Source organism: Engraulis encrasicolus, chromosome 20, assembly GCF_034702125.1.
Source record: "Engraulis encrasicolus isolate BLACKSEA-1 chromosome 20, IST_EnEncr_1.0, whole genome shotgun sequence".
NCBI classification, from domain to species: Eukaryota; Metazoa; Chordata; class Actinopteri; order Clupeiformes; family Engraulidae; genus Engraulis; species Engraulis encrasicolus.
Genome location: NC_085876.1, coordinates 48,571,140 through 48,592,770, shown reverse-complemented (window position 1 = coordinate 48,592,770; position 21,631 = coordinate 48,571,140). Strand labels below are relative to the sequence as shown.

General features: G+C 44.5%; 1 protein-coding gene across 1 annotated transcript; it reads right to left on the bottom strand.

Annotated features, from left to right (window-relative positions):
• Nucleotides 1-5,664: 5,664 nt before the first annotated feature.
• zbtb8b (zinc finger and BTB domain containing 8B) lies at nt 5,665-20,840 on the bottom strand. Its single transcript, XM_063185103.1, has 8 exons — nt 20,697-20,840; nt 19,556-19,696; nt 18,177-18,371; nt 17,172-17,285; nt 16,636-17,066; nt 15,299-15,561; nt 12,125-12,303; nt 5,665-6,450 (listed from the first exon to the last, which is right to left on the bottom strand). The coding sequence occupies exons 2-8, from the start codon at nt 19,652-19,654 to the stop codon at nt 6,199-6,201; spliced, it is 1,533 nt and encodes a 510-aa protein (XP_063041173.1). The 5' UTR covers nt 19,655-19,696; nt 20,697-20,840; the 3' UTR covers nt 5,665-6,198.
• Nucleotides 20,841-21,631: the final 791 nt, after the last annotated feature.

The following is a 21,631-nucleotide window of genomic DNA, read 5'->3' as shown; positions in this document are numbered from 1 at the left end:
AATAATCAGATGGTTCCTTCCCAGACCGCTGTATTGGCCTGACTGGGTTTTTGTTTCCCGAAAATGAACCTGGAAAAGGGGGGAGGGGGGTCGTCTTATATTCTAGCCAATATGGGTATATGCAACTTTTGATTTACTCTGGCGATTGCCAAGCTAGGTTTTATCTGTCCAAATGGCACTGGTTTGTAGCTTCTAAATCTAGGTAGTATACTGCCCTACAGAGGCGAAGTGCAGTAACTATGCCAACATCGAAAAATGCCTTTAAAGCCTTGGTATTAGGGTATTAGGTTGGATACTGTAGTTATTGGAAATTTGACATAGCAGTAGTATCTCTAAATCGGGACACATTTGGACCATAAGGCTTTGTCACAAGATAAAGAAGGTGGTGATGACCATTTTCACTCTAAACTCGATTTTGGAAAAGTCAGCTGCACTGTGCCTTTGTATGGCAGTATAACCCATCCCAGGTTGATGGCTTTGGTTAGGTTTAGGGCTGGGCGGTTCTGGAAAAAATACGTATCACGGTTTTCTTGATGAAAATTAATATCACTGTTCTCTGCACGATTTTTTTTCACAAGCGGCGATTTTCCCCCACATCTCAATGTTTCTGAAGAAAAGGCTGAAATTAAATTTAAAAATTAGATAAAATCCTGAATTTTAATCAATCTCCATTTCTATTTTAGTCACTTTTTTGGAATAAATACAAAAAAAAACCTTCTCTCATCAAAAAGTGAACCTTGTGTAGGTGAAAACCGTTATCACGTTTTTTTTTAATGGTATACCGCCCAGCCCTAGTTAGGTTAAAGGGATACCAAGGAGAAAGCAGATCTGAGCCTTGTAGTGGTTATGTAGCTTTGTGGACTATTAACGAAGGACACATGACCTTGGTTTTTTGATACACTCCCCATTTCTCTGTTTTTGTGAGAGTTTGGGACTATTTTGTTGTACAACTTATCTTTTAGAAACACAGGAGAAAACCTGTTTTTTGTTTTGTTTTAATTAATACAAGAATGAGTTGGAATTGGTAATTTATCATTTATCTATTTGAGTTAAAAGCCATAAGGAATCAAACGCGACTATTTGAGATGGGTTGTACTTTGAAGTTCTCATAATTTTCTTTCAATTTAAGCCTTCTGTTCATTTTTTGTTGTTCTCTATCCTAGACAGCGAGCTATGGTCGTTGTCAATCTCATACCTCACCATCAAGAATCCTCTCTTGTGCACATTGATTTGATTGGATTTATTGATTAAATCAATTGCATTAAATAATTATAAATAGGCGACTGGTGAATTTGGTAATTTAGCTGGTTGTGTTGCACATAAACATTCTGACAAATTCTCTAGTCAGATTATTAGGTAAGGATGTTTCACCAACTGCCTTTTATTTCTTCAAGAGCCTTTGTATGTATGCTGACTTGAGTGGCACCGCTGTAAAAAATTAAGTGTTTTATGAACTTTCATCCATAATCTAACAGTCTTCGGATAATGTTATGCTATTAGATTATTTTGAACCCCTCCCCCACACACTCACCGTAGCATTCTGGCACACGGTGATATCTGGTGATTTTAATCATAGATTGTACATAACTAACTGGATTCCAAAATATTCTATTATATATTTTCTACATTCTTTTCATTTTAACCCATGCCGTACCGGTGCCATAATGCCAAATAAGGTGCTTTGAAAAGTGAAGTAAAGGGAAGCATGAAGAAAAACACGTTCTCATAAGTGACCCCATTCATACCCTGTGTATCTTGTTGATTTGTTTGAGAACCTGCTTTTGTACAGAAAAAAGGCCCATTCATTGTTTTGCAATCATGAGGAGCTTAAAGGGACACTGTGTGAGATTTTTTGTTGTTTATTTCCAGAATTCATGCTGCCCATTCACTAATGTTACCTTTTTCATGAATAGTTACCACCACCATCAAATTCTAAGTATTCATTATGACTGGAAAAATTACATTTCTCATACATGAAAAGGGGGATCTTCTCCATGGTCCGCCATTTTGAATTTCCAAAAAATAGCAATTTTTAGCTGCAAAAATGACTGTGCTTGGACCATACTAGAAAATATAGTATAGTTGCAGTACCCTGACCATTTCCTGCACAGTGTCCCTTTATAGGAGTACTCCTGCCAATTTCAATATGCTGTTGTATTGCTCACGCTACCCTTGACTTGTCAGTACCCAGTGATGCTGCATTTTTTTTTGGCTCAGCCCTTTCCGAGATATGAGCTATTCTAATGGGGGCAGTTTTTGTTTATATTTAAACATTTTTTAACATAGGCCCACTTTACATATTTTCCCAAATGGAATCGCTGTTTGCTAGTTGTCTGCTGATGTTGCATAACTTTTTGGATGCTTTTGGGAATAAATAAACGTTTTTTTGAAATGTAAACAAACACCTGCCCCCATTACAATGACCAGGATCTTGGAAAAGGCTGAAGAAAGAAAAAAAAACCTCAGGTACTGACAAGTCCAGGGTAGTGTGAGCATTACAACTGCATGTTGAAATTGACTGAAGTTATCCTTTAAATGATCACCTCAATTACTGTTGTTGATGCCTTTACCTCTTTGTAAATAATGTACATGTCCCAATGAAGTCACTAAAATAAACTTTTTTCCTAGATATTTTGGTTTACCTTTTTTTTGCTTATTACTGATGAGTGTAACTGAGCTTCATTCAAAATAATGCATCAGGGTTTCCCCCAGCACGTTATTGCTAAGACGCCCACCTTGACAAGAAACACCTACCACCTTGACTAGGTCCCCTGAAAAGATATATTATGAATCATATTTCATGTTGTGAATGTAATTTCTAAAGTTGCTTAGCCAAATTTTTTTTTTAAATACTTTAACGCCCCACCACCTTGACTAACAGAAATTCTGAGGTAAACACTGTGTGTGGATGTGGAGATGTTGATCAGTGCCAGTGATAATCCAAGACAAATGGAAGACAACAGCTGAAGAGACAAGAAATGTGAGCAACTTCAATGGAATATATGTTAGTGCAATTTGTATCATTACATAATTTCTCAAATTAAAGAAATAATATTGAACTGACTGCACACAATTGGTAGCATCCATTTATGCGGTGATTAATGTGAAATGAACTGAATTCAGCAAAGATAATCACCTTTTTTTCAACTAGAATGAACAAGTTGGCTTTGCACATCTTTGGTAATGAACAAATAAAATATTTGTCAAAAAATGAAAAACAAGGAAAAAAAAAACATCACATGATCCATCAAAAAAAGTCTCATATGACAGGATTGAGGTAGTTTTAGTTTTTTCTATACATCTGTAACATGATCCTAAAAATGTCCTTCATTCATAAAAAAGGAAACGTCATTTTATTAAATAAGCGAACAACTTAGGAGGGCTCAGTGTGCCCAAGGCTGTGCCATAAAGCCAGGGGCGCAGGTTCGATTCCGGCCAAGGGCGCAGGTTCAATTCCATCCAAGGCATGGGTTCGAGGCCCCAAAGTCATTTCCTGGTTCTGCACTCCAGGTCTCTTTCCCTCCCTCTCATTCCCCGTCACCATTTTCTACTGTCCCATCTCAGCAAAGTTAAACAAGTCCAAAAACATCAAAACAAGTATCCACAAACAAGTATTTTAAATTAATAAATATACAACTTATTATTCATAAGATGGCAAATTAAATACAAGTCCCAATAGGCAGAGTAGGAAAGGAGATGAACAGGAGCCCTGCTCTTCCTCTCACAGCCAGAGGCAGCATTTGAAGGGTTTATTTGCAAATCGGTCTATCTCCATTTTTTGACTTTTGCATTTTATTATTGAAAATGACTGTTCAGAGGGCCTATCACCTATGTGTGAATTCTTACCATTCAAATATTTTGAGAACATACTTTTTTAACCTATATAAAATGCATTTTGCAATGCAATTCAATGGAATGCCCAATACAAAAGGTCAATTTCCCAACATTCTACAAAATGGAGATACACCGTTTTGCAAAAACCCTTCATTTTCAAAATGTGTAAAATGCTGAGCACCCCAACCAGTCGACTGGGAACAGAAAGACAGCCTCACCAAAGAGGAAGCCACAAGATAGGCCAACCTAATACAGAAGTGGACTTGCAGTCACGCGATAGTGGGTTCAAATCAGCGTGTCATAGATACGCCTATGCATGATGACATGTTGCCCACAGATAGGCCAACTAATACTTTCAGTACAAAGCGAAATGTACCTGAGTGGCTGCAGCCAATGTCAGAAATGTCCAATGTGCACGCCATCAACAAAGAAGGATCATCAAAGAAATATTTGACTTCTGATCGCCACCTCCCAGTTTATACCTTCAGTACTTGATTAAGACTTGGGACTTTGGTTTGCATTTCACATAATGCTGCATTTCACATAATGCCGCAATACATTTTTGTTTTCCACGTTGTTCTTTTTTACTGACATGAATCGTTTCTGTCAGTGGTCACAGTAGAGCGTCTGTGATGCTCATTGATCCTAGGCCTTAGTAGTCGAACGATTGAAGTTGTAAGGAAAGGAAAGAAACTAGTGTGTTTGCTTCCATCCAAGATGGTCCTGCAGTTGTGTCTTTTAAGGGCAGTCATGGGTAAACGGTTAGGGCCGTGTCAGACTTGTAGCCCAAAGGTTGCTGGTTCAACTTCAAAGTAATTAACCAGTGCTGATCTCTCCCATCCTCCTCCATGTCTGAGGTACCCTGAGCATGGTACCGTCCCGCTGCATTGCTCCATTTTGTGCGCCATTGGGGGCCACCCCCTTGCACGGGTGAGGCATGAATGCAATTTCTTTGTTTGCAGTGTGCACTTGTGTGCTGTGGAGTGCTGTGTCACAATGACAGTGGCAGTTAGAGTTTCCCAGTTGGGCTTTCACTTCACTCTGGCTCAATAGAGGTTGAGCTAGATTCCTGGATGTGAAGACCACATCCCATGTGACAACGGTCACAATGAGTGCGTTACAATATGCGACTTTGCCTCCTCCACTTGTGCTTGTGGCCTCGCCCCGGCCCATCCTCCTGGCCCATCCTCCGTGGAGAAAACGATAAAGTTTCCCAGCAACTTTTCAAAACTTTTCCACAACAACTTTTGAGGGACTGTTTTACATTCACCATCACAATTGCAAATGAGTACAATTGAGCTTTTGCAAGATATTGAAATATAATGCGGTTGTCAGCGATGTCATCATGACATATTACTTCCTGGTACGAGGAAACAAGCACAAGTGGAGGAGGCAAGGTTGCATATTGTAACGCACTCAATGTGTTCACATTCACATACACTAGTGTTTCTCAATGGGGGCGCTACAGCCCCCCAGGGCAGTGGTTCTCAACTGGAACAGTCTTGGGAGTCGGGACCCACCATTTTCCACTCTCATTCGGTCGCGACCCAATTTTTTTTAGCGACACTCGAATGACTGGTTGCATGCTACTATCTCGCATAAACATTCTGATTTTATCTATGACGACAAATGACACAAGTTCAATTGCCTATCAAAATAAAAGTTGCAAATTGTTGCAGGAAAAGTTGAATGTTTTTTGTTTTTTTACACCAAGGCTCTGCGACCCACCCATGACCCCTCTGCGACCCACCAGTTGAGAAACAGCCCCCCAGGGGGCGTTGGGGAGCCCTATGGGGCCGGTGAGAAGGACACAGCTGACTGGGAGCAGGGCTTAGTTCCCATTGGGGGCCATTAGTCTATTCAGAGTCCACACATCAGGCCTGGAGGAAGTAGTCTTGACTTAGCCTGGCAACGCCATCCATGTACTCCACCCAAAGATTTTGGCTCCGCACATCGTCTGGCAAAAGCCTCGAGCTCGGTTCTCTCAGTGTTTCGCCAATCAGCAAACAGTTGAGTGGTGACATAGAACTCACCCGCTAGCTCCGTTACTGATTGGTTAAGGTAACTATATTCACACTTTCGTTTTGTTATTTGTATGCTTTTGCAACGCTATAACGTAACAGGCATGCTAATAAAACACGGTATGGGTTTTGATTTGTGTTTGGAACTCCAATTAATTTAAATGATAGCGAAAGATCAGACCATCTCCCATCTTCCACGGAGACGGATTCCTCATGGCTTTTGCCAGACTGATTGACGGAGTCAACAGTCAGCTATTCGCCCAGGCTAGTCTTGACTTGTAGTCCTGTACTTCCTCTGATGGCAAAGAATTGTTGTAACTTCCTGGAGGGTGTTGACGACATCTCAAGGTCCCCCTTGGTCCGCCTCGTTCGCTTCCTCCATAAAGACCGGCCAATCAGGCTCTGCGTTGTTGCTGCGGTCCGAGCCCTCCGATTGGCTGCCGGGGTGTGTGGAGGCGGGGTCCTGTTGGCTGGTGGTGGTGGGGAGGCCGGTGCAGCCCTCGCACAGGCCGCCGCGCTTCAGGCTGGGGGACGCGCCCTCGGAGAAGACGCGCCGACACCCGCGACACACCACTGGCCAGCTCGCCCGATGAACCTGCCGTGCACACACACACACACACACACACACACACACACACACACACACACACACACACACACACACACACACACACACACACACACACACACACACACACACACACACACACACACACACACACACACACCACATATTAAAGCACCCGCGGCACACCACCGGCCAGCTCGCTCGATGGACCTGCCATACAGACGCAGACGCGCACGCACGCACGCACGCACGCACGCACGCACGCACGCACGCACGCACGCACACACACACACCACATATTAGAGCACCCGCGGCACACCACCGGCCAACTCGCCCGATGGACCTGCCGTCCAGATAGACAGACACACAGACAAAGATACAGACAGGCACACACACACAAACACACACACACACACACACACACACACACACACACACACACACACACACACACACACACACACACACACACCACATATTAAAGCACCCGCGGCACACCACCGGCCAGCTCGCTCGACACACAGACAGACAGACAGACAGACAGACAGACAGACAGACACACACACACACACACACACACACACACACACACACACACACACACACACACACACACACACACACACACACACACACACACACACACACACACACACACACACACACACACACACACACACACACACACACACACCATATTAGGGGTACTGCATGATTGATTGTGGTTGCGATTATGAAAGGATTGTGCAACATGTAGCATTCGTCAGAAACATTGAAGAAAAAAAAACATGAAAAAACAAAAGACAATTTGCGCCAGTGACTTTGAAATTTTGTAAAGCACGTGACTATTAAATGTACCATCAGGATGACTTAAGTACTTAAGTACCTCATTTAAATAATATTGCATAATCTTGGCAAGTGTAAGGTAGTTTGCCCCTGACTAATTCCTAACTTTTATTAACGTGTCAGTATGAGTGTACGATCTAAATGTATGCATGTCTGTAGGGAGAGAACACGGCGTTTACCTCGGGTCCAAGCGTTCAAGCGACAGCTGGGCCACCACAATCTCCAGGCCCTCGGTAGGCGACCAATGCAAGCCCAGCGCTTCTTCTCATGCGCTCCTCTTCAGTGTTCAGAGTTCGCGAGGAAAACCCCACGTATAGTTCTTAAAATCCAAAAGTCTTCATATCTTCAACAAGTTGTGCGAGACAGTCTTTAAATATCCGGTGAGTCCTAACAAACCTCTCGGCAGGTGTTTTCTCCAATTGCCTGCTCACGGCCTAGCAGGCCCGGCGGCTAGCACGCGAGAGCCACCTCTCCTGAGGTCTCGCTCCGGAAGTTCCCTGTGACCTCTGAACCCCTACCTTTTATAGGTAACCCGTTGCGTCTCCCCCGTGTGATGTGGATATGATAGTGGGCTGTACTGTTCTGTGCACCTACTGACCCTTTACATCGTAACAGTCCTTCCCCCCTCAAACCATGTTTTTTTATTTAAAAAAAACATTTTTATCTTTTATACCTCTCTTTTTTTTTAATACATTTTCTCATCTTTTATCCTTTTTTTTCAACTCTACACGTTTTCCTCTTTTCTAAAATCAAATACATATTATTTACATCATTTTCTAAAACTCACCGACCAGACATAATGGACGCCAAAACACATGTCAAAACCAAAAGTCAAAAGGCACCCCGGCAGCTCACAGGACAGTCCTCAAAAATAGTAATTATGGCCAGTAATCATAGCTACTGAGGTCTCAAGTCACCCCAAAGACCCACCAAAGTATGCCATGGTCGTGCCTGGCACCAGGCTTCGGTATGCCCCCTCGCAGGTAAGACAACGCACCATGCATAATGGCCTGACTATACACCGGAAGCACAAGGCCCCAGCCAAACCATCTCTGACCATTCACCGCCAACACAGCCAAGAGGGTCCACTCCTCAACTATTGCAAAAGAACCTGGCGAGAGCCTGTGTGGATACCGCACCACAAACACTGCTCCACCAGCTTGCTTCTCAGACACATGACGTAGGTTCCCTTCCAGTTCATTGTCGTCATTAACATAATTAACAGGTGAATCAATAGCTGCCCCTCTTAACTGCACAGGTTCATTATCCTTCTGAGTATCACACACATCTGATTCACAAAAAGCAAAGAAAGTATCCCAAAGGTCCACAATTTCATCGTCTGTCTGAACATTACCAAGAACTTCAGCTTCCCCAAAGGTACAACAAGCATCACAGAGTTCACCGTCCCTCTCCTGGACATTCCTAGGCACTTCAGTTTCCACACAGGCAAGAAATGTATCGCAAAACCCAGCAGTGTCCTGACCAGAGTCTACACAGCCCTCTGTCACCTCACTGACACTAGTGGCCCTGCTCTGCAAACCAGACACAATATTCAGACCGCGATTGTCATCCATATCATCAGCTGCACCAGTCCCAATAACATTGACATCGTTGCTACCAGGCTCACTTAATATAGCATCGGCAAAAATGGTATCCGCCAAATCCACTGTTTCAATGTGAGCCTCTTCATTAGCCTCAGGCACATGCAAACGGCGCACCAGCTGTGCGGGAGAGCCCAAAGATAACACAGAATGTTTCTGAGGGAAAACTTTAACTCTCTCGCTTTCCAGCGGTTCATTCCCCCTTTGCATCCTTTCAATTTCTCGCCTCGTCCTCTCTACGCTTCGCTGCAGTTGTACCATTTCTTCGTCATGTAATTGTATGGCCTCTGACTCTTTATCACTTGCTTCTACCCCTAGCCATATCAACAACACATCCATGAGCTCAGGTTTCCTTGCCTCAAGTGATACCTTTACCCCACAAAAGTCAACTACTGCGCGGACATCTGGTTTCGGAAGACTCAGCAACCGAAGTCGCGTCACCTTCTCTGACAAAAACGTTTCCGCATCAAATCTCGACATTTTCCTACGTCCTCTCTACCCACTCCAATCAAAAGAATGAAAATACCAGCGCGGCAACAGCAAATTACGCAGCAGAACCATACAGCAGACTTACCCCTGAAACATGAACGAACACAGCTAACTCATTGCCCCCCAGATGCCAGCTCTACTCTCGTTCAAATAATTACGACTCGAGCCCCCTTTACACAGTCAACCAAACGAAGCACAGCACATCATCCCAGCTCACGGTCACAGCTAGCTAGCTCACATCAAACCCAAAACATTCCATGAACCAATAAACACCGCTAGCTTGCCTAACTTCCAAATAGCCTACAAACACAAACACCCTGGCTCGTTATCTAGTTTCAATCCCGGACGTAGCCACCACATGTAAGGTAGTTAGTTGCCCCTGACTAACTCCTAACTTTTATGTGTGCATTAACGTGTCAGTATGAGTGTACGATCTAAATGTATGCATGTCTGTAGGGAGAGAACACGGCGTTTACCTCGGGTCCAAGCGTTCAAGCGACAGCTGGGCCACCACAATCTCCAGGCCCTCGGTAGGCGACCAATGCAAGCCCAGCGCTTCTTCTCATGCGCTCCTCTTCAGTGTTCAGAGTTCGCGAGGAAAACCCCACGTATAGTTCTTAAAATCCAAAAGTCTTCATATCTTCAACAAGTTGTGCGAGACAGTCTTTAAATATCCGGTGAGTCCTAACAAACCTCTCGGCAGGTGTTTTCTCCAACTGCCTGCTCACGGCCTAGCAGGCCCGGCGGCTAGCACGCGAGACCTCTCCTGAGGTCTCGCTCCGGAAGTCCCCCGTGACCTCTGAACCCCTACCTTTTATAGGTAACCAGTTGCGTCTCCCCCGTGTGATGTGGATATGATAGTGGGCTGTACTGTTCTGTGCACCTACTGACCCTTTACATCGTAACACAAGGCATGACTTTATTTTATCAGGATTCAGAATGTTCTGTTGAGTGGACACTGCCACTCACATGCTGAATTTTCAACCCATATAACCCTTTATCCTCACATCCTCAACAGCCCCTGTACTGTACTGCTACCAAAGATTCTCTAATAGGCAACTGTTTTCGGTTCGCATCGCTTACCAACTTTTCGGTTCCTGAATGCTCAGAATTGCGGCATGAACATGCCGGCCGGTTCAAGACTAGGTACAGGAACGGACTAGCCTGGGAACTCCCATACTGCCTTTAGTTCGGTGAGGATGACTCATAACGTCCAAGATCATGGGCACTGTGTCATAATGGCCAAGCATTCCGACCTTAATAGTTTATCTGCCCAATCAGAGAGCAGGGCAGTGTGTCATAATAGCCAAGTATTCTCTCCCCTACGGAATTTACAATAGGCAACTCCCCAGACCTAATCTCACTTGTGATTGGGTCTGGTGTTAACCAGGCAAGGAACGGACAGTGCCGCTGACAGCTTTGGCCAGGCCCGGGACAAAAACAACTAAATGGGCCTCCAACCCAATACATATAATGTAATTAAGACCCAATTCTGGGCCCCCTTTCTTCCTGGGCCCTGGACAACATCCCACCTTGTCCCCCCCTGTCAGCTTCCCTAGGTACGGGAACGGGCACCAGCACGGTTCTCCGCCGGCCTGAAGGAGACTCAGGTGCCCCTTAACCCATTGATGCCTAGAGCACCTGCAAAAAAACACCTGCTGAATGCCTAAGCCCTTGTTGGAAAAGTAGCCTATAAAAACCCAAATATCTTGTACTTTGATGCACATAAAAACATGAAATAAGTATTTAAAGCCTAAGGCTCTCCTCTTGCATCAGAATGTGTTCATTCAGCTGTAACATACCCACTTTTTAAAAGCTAAAATCTGAAGAGCCTGAATGCAGCGTATATGTGTCTTCAGGCACCAAAGGTCAAACAACATATACGAGTCATCAGGCTAAAATGGGTTAACCACTTCTGCTGCTATACCACCCAGCTTGTTTTCAGTAGGCCTACCTCTCTGTCAGCAGTATTGTAAAACCAGACTTTACCCTCAGAGTTCTGCTGATTTCAAGGATTAACTGCTTCCAATTCTGCAACCCAAGCCATTTCAAAATCCAACCTCTCTGGGTCTTAAAGTAACTAACTAATCTATTTCAATATCTTTTAGAACATACACGTATACTACTTGATATTTAGAATAGATCTTTAGACTATGTATTTGAAATATATATGTATATTTGAATACATTTACAACACAACTGTCTACAAGAGCCTGCCTCTGGCTGCAAAGGTCCTCAAATATTCTTCACTTGTGATGTATTGGATACGGAAAGAGTCAGTCTCTCTCTCTCTCTCTCTCTCTCTCTCTCTCTCTCTCTCTCTCTCTCTCTCTCTCTCTCTCTCTCTCTCTCTCTCTCTCTCTCTCTCTCTCTCTCTCTCTCTCTCTCTCTCTCTCTCTCTCTCTCTCTCTCACTCTCACTCTCACTCTCTCTCTCTCTCTCTCTCACACTCTCACTCACAGATGTTCTTACGCTGTGTCTTTGGCTGAAAAGGTGCTCAATATGCTTAACTTGGATGTATTGGATACAGAAAGATACAGTCATTGCAGATAATAATATAACATGACAGATCAGGTGACAGATCAGATGACAGATCAGGTGACAGATCAGGTGACAGATCAGGTGACAGATCAGTCATTGCAGATAATAATATAATAAGGTGACAGATCAGGTGACAGATCAGGTGACAGATCAGGTGACAGATCAGATGACAGATCAGGTGACAGATCAGGTGACAGATCAGGTGACAGATCAGATGTTCTTACGCTGTGGGCGTGGCTGCGGAGGTGCTCCTGGCGCGTGAAGCGTTTGCCGCAGAGGTGGCAGGGGTACGGCCGCTCGCCCGTGTGGCAGCGGATGTGGCGCTTCAGGATGCCCTTCTGCTTGGCCGTGTAGGGGCAGTACGGGCACTTGTGCAGCTTCACCGACACCACCAGGCCGTCGCCTGAAAAACAACCAACACAACACATTACATTACACTTAGCTGCCGCAAAGAAGGGGGGACACACATTTCAAACTTTAACAAAGTTCTGACCTGGTTCTCATGCGATGGTTGTTACCAACCATCTGGAACATTGTCAATCGCTTTGCTCTGGAAAGGAGTGGGTGTATTCAAAACAGCTCGAACCTGATTGGAGAATTCACATGGCTTTTTTTTAATCACGTACTACTTCAACCACAGACTTGTATCAGAGACAGTCTGTATACGAAACGGAACACTCAAAAAACCTTCCATAGGAATGCACGAGAGCATTTGGCGGCGTCCCTCCCACCAGCCCGGTACCGAGAGCCAATTGCTTGCTGAGCTGCGCGGTCACTTATCCAATCATCTCGTCGTCTCGATGCAATCTTTATGTCGTGAAATTTCGTGCATGACTAATCTGAAATAAAATCCCAAATAGTCAGTCTGGAAGCGTAGCCAACATGGCCGCCGAGTGAAATGACTTAAACTAAACTGACTTTGCTTGTATATACCCCGCCCCGCGACTCTGATTGGACAGGCTGTGAAATTTCTGATTCCGTTCGGGCTCGTCTAAGATTTCCAGACCCTCGTGCAAGCTCACGAAGTTGAGCGGAAATGCACGAAGGGTCTGCGTGAGAGCAAGGCTAACAAAGCTCACCCACAGAGGTTCTAACGTTATAAAGCGGCTTAGGTTCACCCCTACCACCACAAATCATTTTTCAACGTCAGGACCAAATGCTAGCAATTAGCTAGTAAAACAAGAGGATTGGAATGGAGCTCACTGCTAAACAATGCTCAATTAGGCATTGTTAGTATGTATGAGGATATGGCAAGAGCAGGCTTATCAGCCTCAGCCAAGACAAACATTTTGTTTACGAAATACTCAATTAACTGCAGAGAACTCTGCTGGCAGTAAGTGAGGGGTACCCCCAGCTACACAAGGTAAACACTTTATAGGCTGATCTGCCGGTATTATTTGTACGCAGGGCACATCTTAATCCTGCCCTGCGTACACAAATAATAAGACTAGCTCCTAGGCTACAGGTTACTGGAAAATTTCTCCTGTAATTTACATAGCGTCATAATTACGAGTTAGGAATTAAGGATAACATTGCCTATAAAGTGTACTAAACACATGTACTAAACATGATTTTTTTTTTTAAAAAGACTGCATTTTTTTCACTTTTGGCCAATCAGGGGGCCCCCCTGATTAATTCGGCCCTGTGCACACCCATTAGGATCAGGTTCAGAAAGCTGATTTAGAAAAGGATTGGTTTTAAAATGCGGTTGCAGGATTTGCATTTTATTTATTTCTGTTGCTGAAATCGCCACATGCCGAAATCCCCATAGTTGCATATGAGTTGTTCATCATCCAAAAGAAAATGTGATGTGCGTAGAGATGTTAAGAGTTGAAACCGAGTAGGATCACTTGTAATTGAATGTGATGGTAAATATTGGTGGGAAGAAACCCTTGTGAACGAGCAACACACATTTTGACATCTACAAATGCTCCACGCTGAGTCTTTCAGGTTAAGTGGTAGGATTTTACATTACATTACACTTAGCTGACCTATTTTTATCCAAAGTGACCAAGTTACCCACAGGGCATTGGTTACAGTCCCTGGAGCAAAGTGGGGTTAGGTGCCTTGCATGGCTCACTTCAGCCATTGATGGAAGTAAGGATGGGATTCGAACCTGCAACCCTTTGATTCCTTTGCAAGCCCACCTCCGTAATCATTAGGCCACGACTACCACATATGTCATATTGACAGGGCTTGACACTGGCACCTGCCAACCGGGCCAAATGCTGGTAAAACTTGGCTGTGGCTGGTAACAATTTCAGTGTCACTAGCCAATTTGACAGGTAGCTTATTCTATGGTATGACATATCAGAATAGCGTATATTCTGCACTTTGCCTCTTGTGTATCAATTGTTTGTATATAAGTTTAAGAAAGTGCAGTTACTCAGATTCTATTTGTTTGTTTTATTTCCATGTACAGTAGAAACCCATGTGCTCATCTTTTTGCTTTAAGCACCTCATCTTCTGAGGTTAGATGTACAGCGTCATGATAAAAAAAGGAATCAAAATTGTGGCTAGTAGAATAGCTGGATGGCTAGTGACTCGGGAAAACCACTAGCCACAGTGGCTGGCAAGCAAAAAAGTTAATGTCAAGCACTGCATATTGAGTATATTATTTGTGTATATTATTGAGTAAACACTTTGCTTGACGCCGGCGTCATACACATGACATTTAAGCAATATGACACGAGTGGGAGTGAGGATGTTCTGGGACACCCTCACGGAGGCTGAGTGCCGTAGGTAATTACACCCGTGAGGGTGTCCCAGAACAACCTCACGAGCACAAGTGTTATATTGCTTTTATACAATAGTTCCTTTGCTAACACAATTAGTTCATTGAAAGAAATATTAAATTATTTTAATTACTTTATTTGATTGTTTATTTGCTTGTTCCTCCGCTCCGGAAAAATAGTTCCAGTTATTTTCTTTGGTTGCTGCGCAACGCGCACCGCGTTGGTTACGGTTACTTTGTATCGTTGGTCGCGGAGTGATTATTAGATGTGAAGAGTCATTCATAGAGTGTTGGAGGATACCCTCACTCCTAGTGACGTGTAGAACGCCTCTTGTCCAATCACAATTTGTGAAATAATTCGACCGGATCTAACTATTGTATAAACCAGCATAACATTCTCTAAACACAGTTATGCATGTGCTATGAACATTATGTCAATGTCGTAAACATTTTATGACTTTGTCAATAAGTGGCATTCGGTGATGGTAAAGATAGCCCTGACAATGTCAACTTTCCATGACCACAAAACGTCGACATAATGTTTATGACTTGTCCATGACTGTGTCATGACACTGTTTTGACACTATTATGACACTGTTATGTCATACGTATGACGCCGGCGTCAGGTTAAGTGTAACCCATTATTCTGATGCCGTGTTCTCACCTGTGTCGTCTCCAAACCAGTCTGCACTCATCTCCATACTGAGCACGTTCCCCTGATGCCCCATGCCTTCCTCCCCACGCAGCAAAGGCACCGCAGCGCCCCCTAGGCTCTGGCTGTAGTAGTGCATCAGTTTGCCCTGATAGCCGTCGTAGTCGGGGCCGAGAGCATTGGCGGCGGCAGCAGCAGCAGCAGCGGCGGCGGCAGCACTGGCACCGCCACTGTGGAGGCTCGCCTCCAGTCCACGACCGTCAAAGAGGGCCGATCTGGGCAGACACAGAGCATGAAAAATCCAAAAAGTCAGAGAATGTGCACACACCAGTAGCACAGATGCTGGACCAGACAAAAGATCAATTAAAGGAAAAAATAGCAGCATAGTTCGATGCTCCCAATCAAAGTTCAATCAAGTTCAATCAAGTTCCCATGTCAATCCCATGTATGTCTATGTCCTTTCATCGTATAAAAGAGAACGTAATTTAAATTTCCTTGTATGATCTGCACATATGAAAAAACTGACAATAAAAGCTGACTTGACTTAATGGCACGAGGTTTCGGACTCCCAGTCCTTCATCGCAGTGCAATTCGGTCCTATTTTCCTTTCAGAGACATTATTTTTTTGTTTTGTTTACAATCTGTTTATGTGTGTTGTTTTAGTTTGCTTCTCTCTGTACAGTGTCCTTGAGTGTTTTGAAAGGTGCTTTTAAATCAAATGCATTATTATTACAGGGTTCCCACACCTTTTTCATGAACAAATTCAAGCACTTTTCAAGCACCTTCAAGTAACAAGTTTTCAGTTTTTCAGCACCTGTAATAGGTCGCTGGAAGGGGGTGTGGTGGTCCTCCCCCCAAAAAATGTAGTGTTTTTAAGATGCAATTTCCTGCATTCTTATAAAAAAACTGAGGTAGTGACATGTCAGATGGGATTTGCCATTCGACACCCTACAATTGACGTTACCTGAACAATTTATTTCTATTATTTGGCTTACTGAGTTTGACTTGACACAAATTTCAAGCATTTTCAAGCACTTCACCAAAAATTCAAGCATTTTCACAACCTTGAACCTTGATCACTTAATTGAAATTCAAGCATTTTCAAGGAATTCAAGCACCAGTGGGAACCCTGTTATTATTATTATGGCCATCAGGGAATAGGGCATAGTTTGCTCCAGGGCACTCGCTATTTTCTCCTCTTGCCATTGCTCTTAAATTATATTTTTACAACACCACTAACTTTGCTGAGTTTTTTATTTGCCATTTTGTGAATGAAAGACAAAAAAAAATGCAACGAAAGCTCTTCAATTATTATTAGTTCTACAACGCTACTACCTTTGCTTATTCACCTGTTGTAGAAGCCGAGGGGGTCCTTGAGATCATGTGACTCGCCCGCGTCCGCGTCCTCGTCCGGGTCGTACTCTTCCTTGAGTTGCACGAGACCGAACATCAGCCCGCCCCCCGATGAGGAGGAGGAGGGGAAGCTGCCCGGGTCCGCCTTCAGACGGGGGTCCGACAGGTGGTGCACTGACCCCGCCGCCACCGCCGGGAACTCGCCTCTCGAACCCGAACCCTCGCTCTCCTCCGACATCCTGCTACTCAAGGCGGCACTGAGTGACATCACAGCAGCGGCGCTCGACGTTGGATTGTGATTGGACGAGGAGGAGGGTCTAGCAGAGCTGGACTGGGGCGCCGGGGGTCGTCCGTCTTGAGAGGCGTCTGGAGACGCGGCGGCGGCGCTGATGCTGATGCCGGGCCTCTCGGCCGCCGCTGACGTCCTGCTATTTTCCTGTTCCTCCTCCTCTCTTCCCCCCTCCCCCTCTCCCTCCCTCTCCCCCTCTCCCACCCCCACCCCTCCTCTTCCCCCTTCTCCTCCCCGCCCTACGCCCCCCTCCTGCTGCTCCCTCCCCCGGTTGCAGATCTCCAGAGAGGTGTGGATGTAGTTCTTGCAGAAGTTCACCACGTCCGTCATCTGGAGGTAGCTGGCGGCCGACATCACCTGTTGCACATTCATGGAAGATTAACCCTTTAAGACATGGCTTTATAATTTTGTTGTTACCAGTATGGTAATGATCAAGTCATAGTGCATTACTAAAGGGCCTGTGTCATGGTAGTTAAATTTCAATGACTATTACAGCGTGCCACTGGAGGTACGGCGTGCATTAAGGGGCTACGATCACAAGATAAACATTTCAGTCATGAGCGATGAAAAGTTCTGTGCTCAAAAAAATCCCAAAAAAGTCTTGGAAAGAAAGGCAATATCCTTATCAGTGGTCATTCTGTGTCATTCGTTTCGTGCATGTGCCCTCTTGAAATATAACATGTATTCATGAAAAAATAATCATCATCATAATCATTGTAATTCACAGTTTGCACAATCATGTGTCTCAATTCTCTACTAAATTAAAATGGGCTACCATAGCCAAATGGTTGGAGAGTTTGTCTTCGAAAAGAGACCTTCCTGAACCAAGAATATGAATAATACAGTATAAGTCGCTTTGTAAAGCAATGTAATGTACTGTCAAGTAAAACAGCAAACAAACTCTGGCCCATGGCACTAACGGTGGGGTACTCGTCTGCTACACAGCTGACCCGGGTTCGATTCCGGCCTGGGTCCTTTGCCGACCCTTCCCCATCTCGCTCTCTCCACACTCACTTCCTGTCAACATCTTCACTGTCCTACCGCATGAAAGCAAAAAAGCCCACCGAAAAATATATAGGTCTATATGTATCGTAATGTCTTGGTGTTTGTGGTGTACCTGTATGTTTCTTATGTGTTTTTTTTAATGTTTTTTTATATGTTTTATATGAACATTCTGAGTCTGTAATAAAGTTTTCAGATATAGGAATAAAAAAACAAACAAACAAAAACAAAAACAGAAAGTCCCACCTCGATGACGTTGTCGCGTCGCAGGTCCAGCCGGCCGCAGTAGAGGAAGTCCAGTATGAGAGAGAAGGCGCTGGCGGTGACGATGTCGAGCGAGGCGGTGCTGTGGCGCTGGCCACTGTCCTGCAGGTAGTGCACTAGCAGGGCCCGGAAGTAGCCACTACCCGCAAACAGGATATTCCTGTGGGCCTTGAAGACCTGGGGGGGCGTACTACATGAACATGGCTAAGTGATAAACCAAAACAGATTAACAGGTAGTGCACCAGGAGGGCGCGGAAGTAGCCTCTACCCGCAAACAGGGCGTTCCTGTGGGCCTTGAAGACCTGGGGGGGCGTACTACATGAACACGGTTAGGTGACAAACCTGGCTAATATGACCTACAGGAAATGGTAAAACTGATTATAGATAGCCCACAGGTGTTATTTAGTTAAGAAAATGAGGCATCCAGAAAATGAGGAACCCAAGTTGTCATAATTAAGACAGCCCAATGAAAACAATGTCAACTTGTCATGACAACAGCCAAATGAAACTTATGGCAAAGGTAATAATAAAACACTTATGACATTGATCTATGACACTTTTATGACTGTGTCATGCCAGGCTAATGATGGTAGCCTACTGTTAAGTAAATTGAGAAAGACTAAATTGAGACAAAAATTGAGAAAGGCCATACGGGCAAAAAAGTTGTTTAGTAATAAAATTCAGCAAGATGGACAAGAGTGTGCGGTATCTTCCTCTCAAAAAGTAAATTGTTCTAACTTTATCTCAAATAGTGAAAGTGAAAGCCCATTGGGAAACTCCAACTCCCATTGTCATTGTGACACAGCACTCCACAGCACACAAGTGAACACTGCACACTGCACACAACGAAATTGCATTTATGCCTCACCCGTGCAAGGGGGCAGCCCTCAGTGGCGCCCCATGGGGAGCAGTGCGGTGGGACGGTACCATGCTCAGGGTACCTCAGTCATGGAGGAGGATGGGGGAGAGCACTGGTTGATTACTCCCCCCACCAACCTGGCAGGTCGGGAGTCGAACCGGCAACCTGTGGGATGCAAGACTGACGCCCTAACCGCTCACCCATGACTGCCCACAATAAATAAATCAATCAAAGAAATCAAAGTGAGTGAGTTGTAAGGTGTGCAGACATTTTTTTTTTTCTAGGCCTGATGTAACGGAGGCCAACTAGCAGAGTTGGCGTGGAGCGTTAGTAAACCTCCCTCCCGAAAGCCTCATACAGTGTCGATGCCGTTGGGCTGGAGGACTGGTCCTTTAGTCCAGCGGTATAGCACTGTGCCTCCCAGACCATTGTAGTTGACGAGGTGACAGGTTCACGACCCCAAGGGGGACGGACTGTGCAGGAAGACCTCCGTCACACTGACCTGTCCTTCCACGATGATGCTGCAGTCGCAGAAGAAGTCCCGCTTGCGCTGCTCGTTCAGCTGGCACAGCAGCCTGGACATGTAGTTGGGCACCTCCATTACGGCTCAGTCTCCACTCCGCCACGCAACATGCAGCAATGACTTTGGAAAGGAAAGAGGAGATTCAAAAACCATTCAACGCTCTGCTCACCTCTCCACAAACAAAGTGACATTTTTGTGTAACATTTCTTTCATGGTGTGTTAAATAGGGTCACCCAGCAATGTTCCTAATACAGAAAAAAAAATCGCTGGCCTAAACCAACGACTTAACTGGGCCAAGATGTATACAGGCCACTTTTTGGGTTGGGGTATCAGGTATTGTCTCCTGATGTCACCTTGCTGTCAAAGTATATGACCTTTGATTTCATTGTCATGCACCAGCACAGCAGATAAGTCGCACAACAGGTGAGTGTCACCTGGCCAGCTCAGCATGTTCTTCTAGGTTACTTACAGCAAGGACAGACACATACTTTGAACAGAGCAATCAGACCATATCACTGTCGTTTTGTGTATAGTATGGGACCTTTGTTTCTGCTGATTCTGCCTTTATCCAAAAGAAAGCTTTGTTTTGGTTTTACTGTCTTGATAAGACAGGGCACCTAACAGCTCATTCAGGCAATTTTGCATTGCTACTCTGACCATGCCATTTGACCATTTGTTTATGTTGTACTCCCATTCTTGCAAAATGTAGTTCTACACACAAAAAGATTCAAGACATTATGGCCAATCATATGACATGACCACGTTAAGTTGCAAGTTCAGGACTAGACAGGGTCAGATGGATCCCTCTTAATCACCAATTGCTTTTACATGTGAGAGAGGTCTGCCAATAGTAGGCCTATAGTTACAATGTGAAGACTGTGCTTTTATTATCTACACAAGGTGAGTCTCATTGACAAGAGCTGGCCAGTAGTCACACACAGTGGCTTTATCGATTTTGGCATCAGGGTGAGGCTACAACGATGATATTTTTAGAGGCACGCACATACAATTAAGAATTAAATATTGAACAAGAAAGCGCAGAACAAGGCAACTAGTAGCCTACGACATGTTATTTTGTAGCACTTTGTTAACACTAATTTGTCACCATACCAACACTTACATGGAGATTGAGCTGCACTACAGACTGATCTGCAGCTATCCAGACCTGCGAGAAGTATGTGAAATCGGTGACATTGGATCAGTACGACTACACTTTCATGCCGCTGTAAGCCTGTCTTGTCCGCCTTCTGTTCTCATTTTCGGATAGTTAAGGCGTTTTCTTAAAAATGAAACAACAGCCAAATGATTGACAAAACACTTCCGGTATTGAATCACAACTTTTCCGGTCAAATCTTCTTCGTTTGAGTTTTAGAGCAGCCGACATCCAAACTGTTGCGTTGCTGCCACCTAGCGATAAAGGGCTAAAATACATGCCAACCGCCAATAAATCAAAAGAGGAAGAAAAAGAGGAAGAAAAGGGACCAAAATTCCACAGCACAGTGCTACAGTATATTCTACTGTGTTGTGCAGTCCAGTGTCCAATACAAATTTGAAGAGGTGTCCTGACGATTTCCATAACACTCACTCATCCCATTGACTTATGAGATAAATGAACCCTTGTTTTATATTCTCAGTTTGATTCATTTTTGAACAGCAACATGGCAGTTTTCCTCTCATTTTAGCACCCAGAGTCTGGAGTCTAGAACTAGAGTCGAGTTGCACGCCAGAATGACCTGTCAAATCCCCTCGGCAAGCCAGTCAACAGTTCCGAATAAACAAACAAACAAACAAACACACAGCCATAGGAGGTCAGATTACCTCAGTCTGCCAGCCAGACAGAAAAGTCAGCGTGCAAATATTAAGGAAAGTGAAAAGGGCTAAATAGCTACATTCACCTTTAGTAGCCTACTGTTTTTCAACGGGGTAGGTACAGACCCCCAGGGGGCGTTGGGGAGCCCTAGGGGGGCGCTGAGAAGGAGACAGCTGAGAGGTGGCGGTGCTTAGTTGCATTGAGGGACATAAGTATTATTATGTTTTATTTTTTTTTACTTTGAT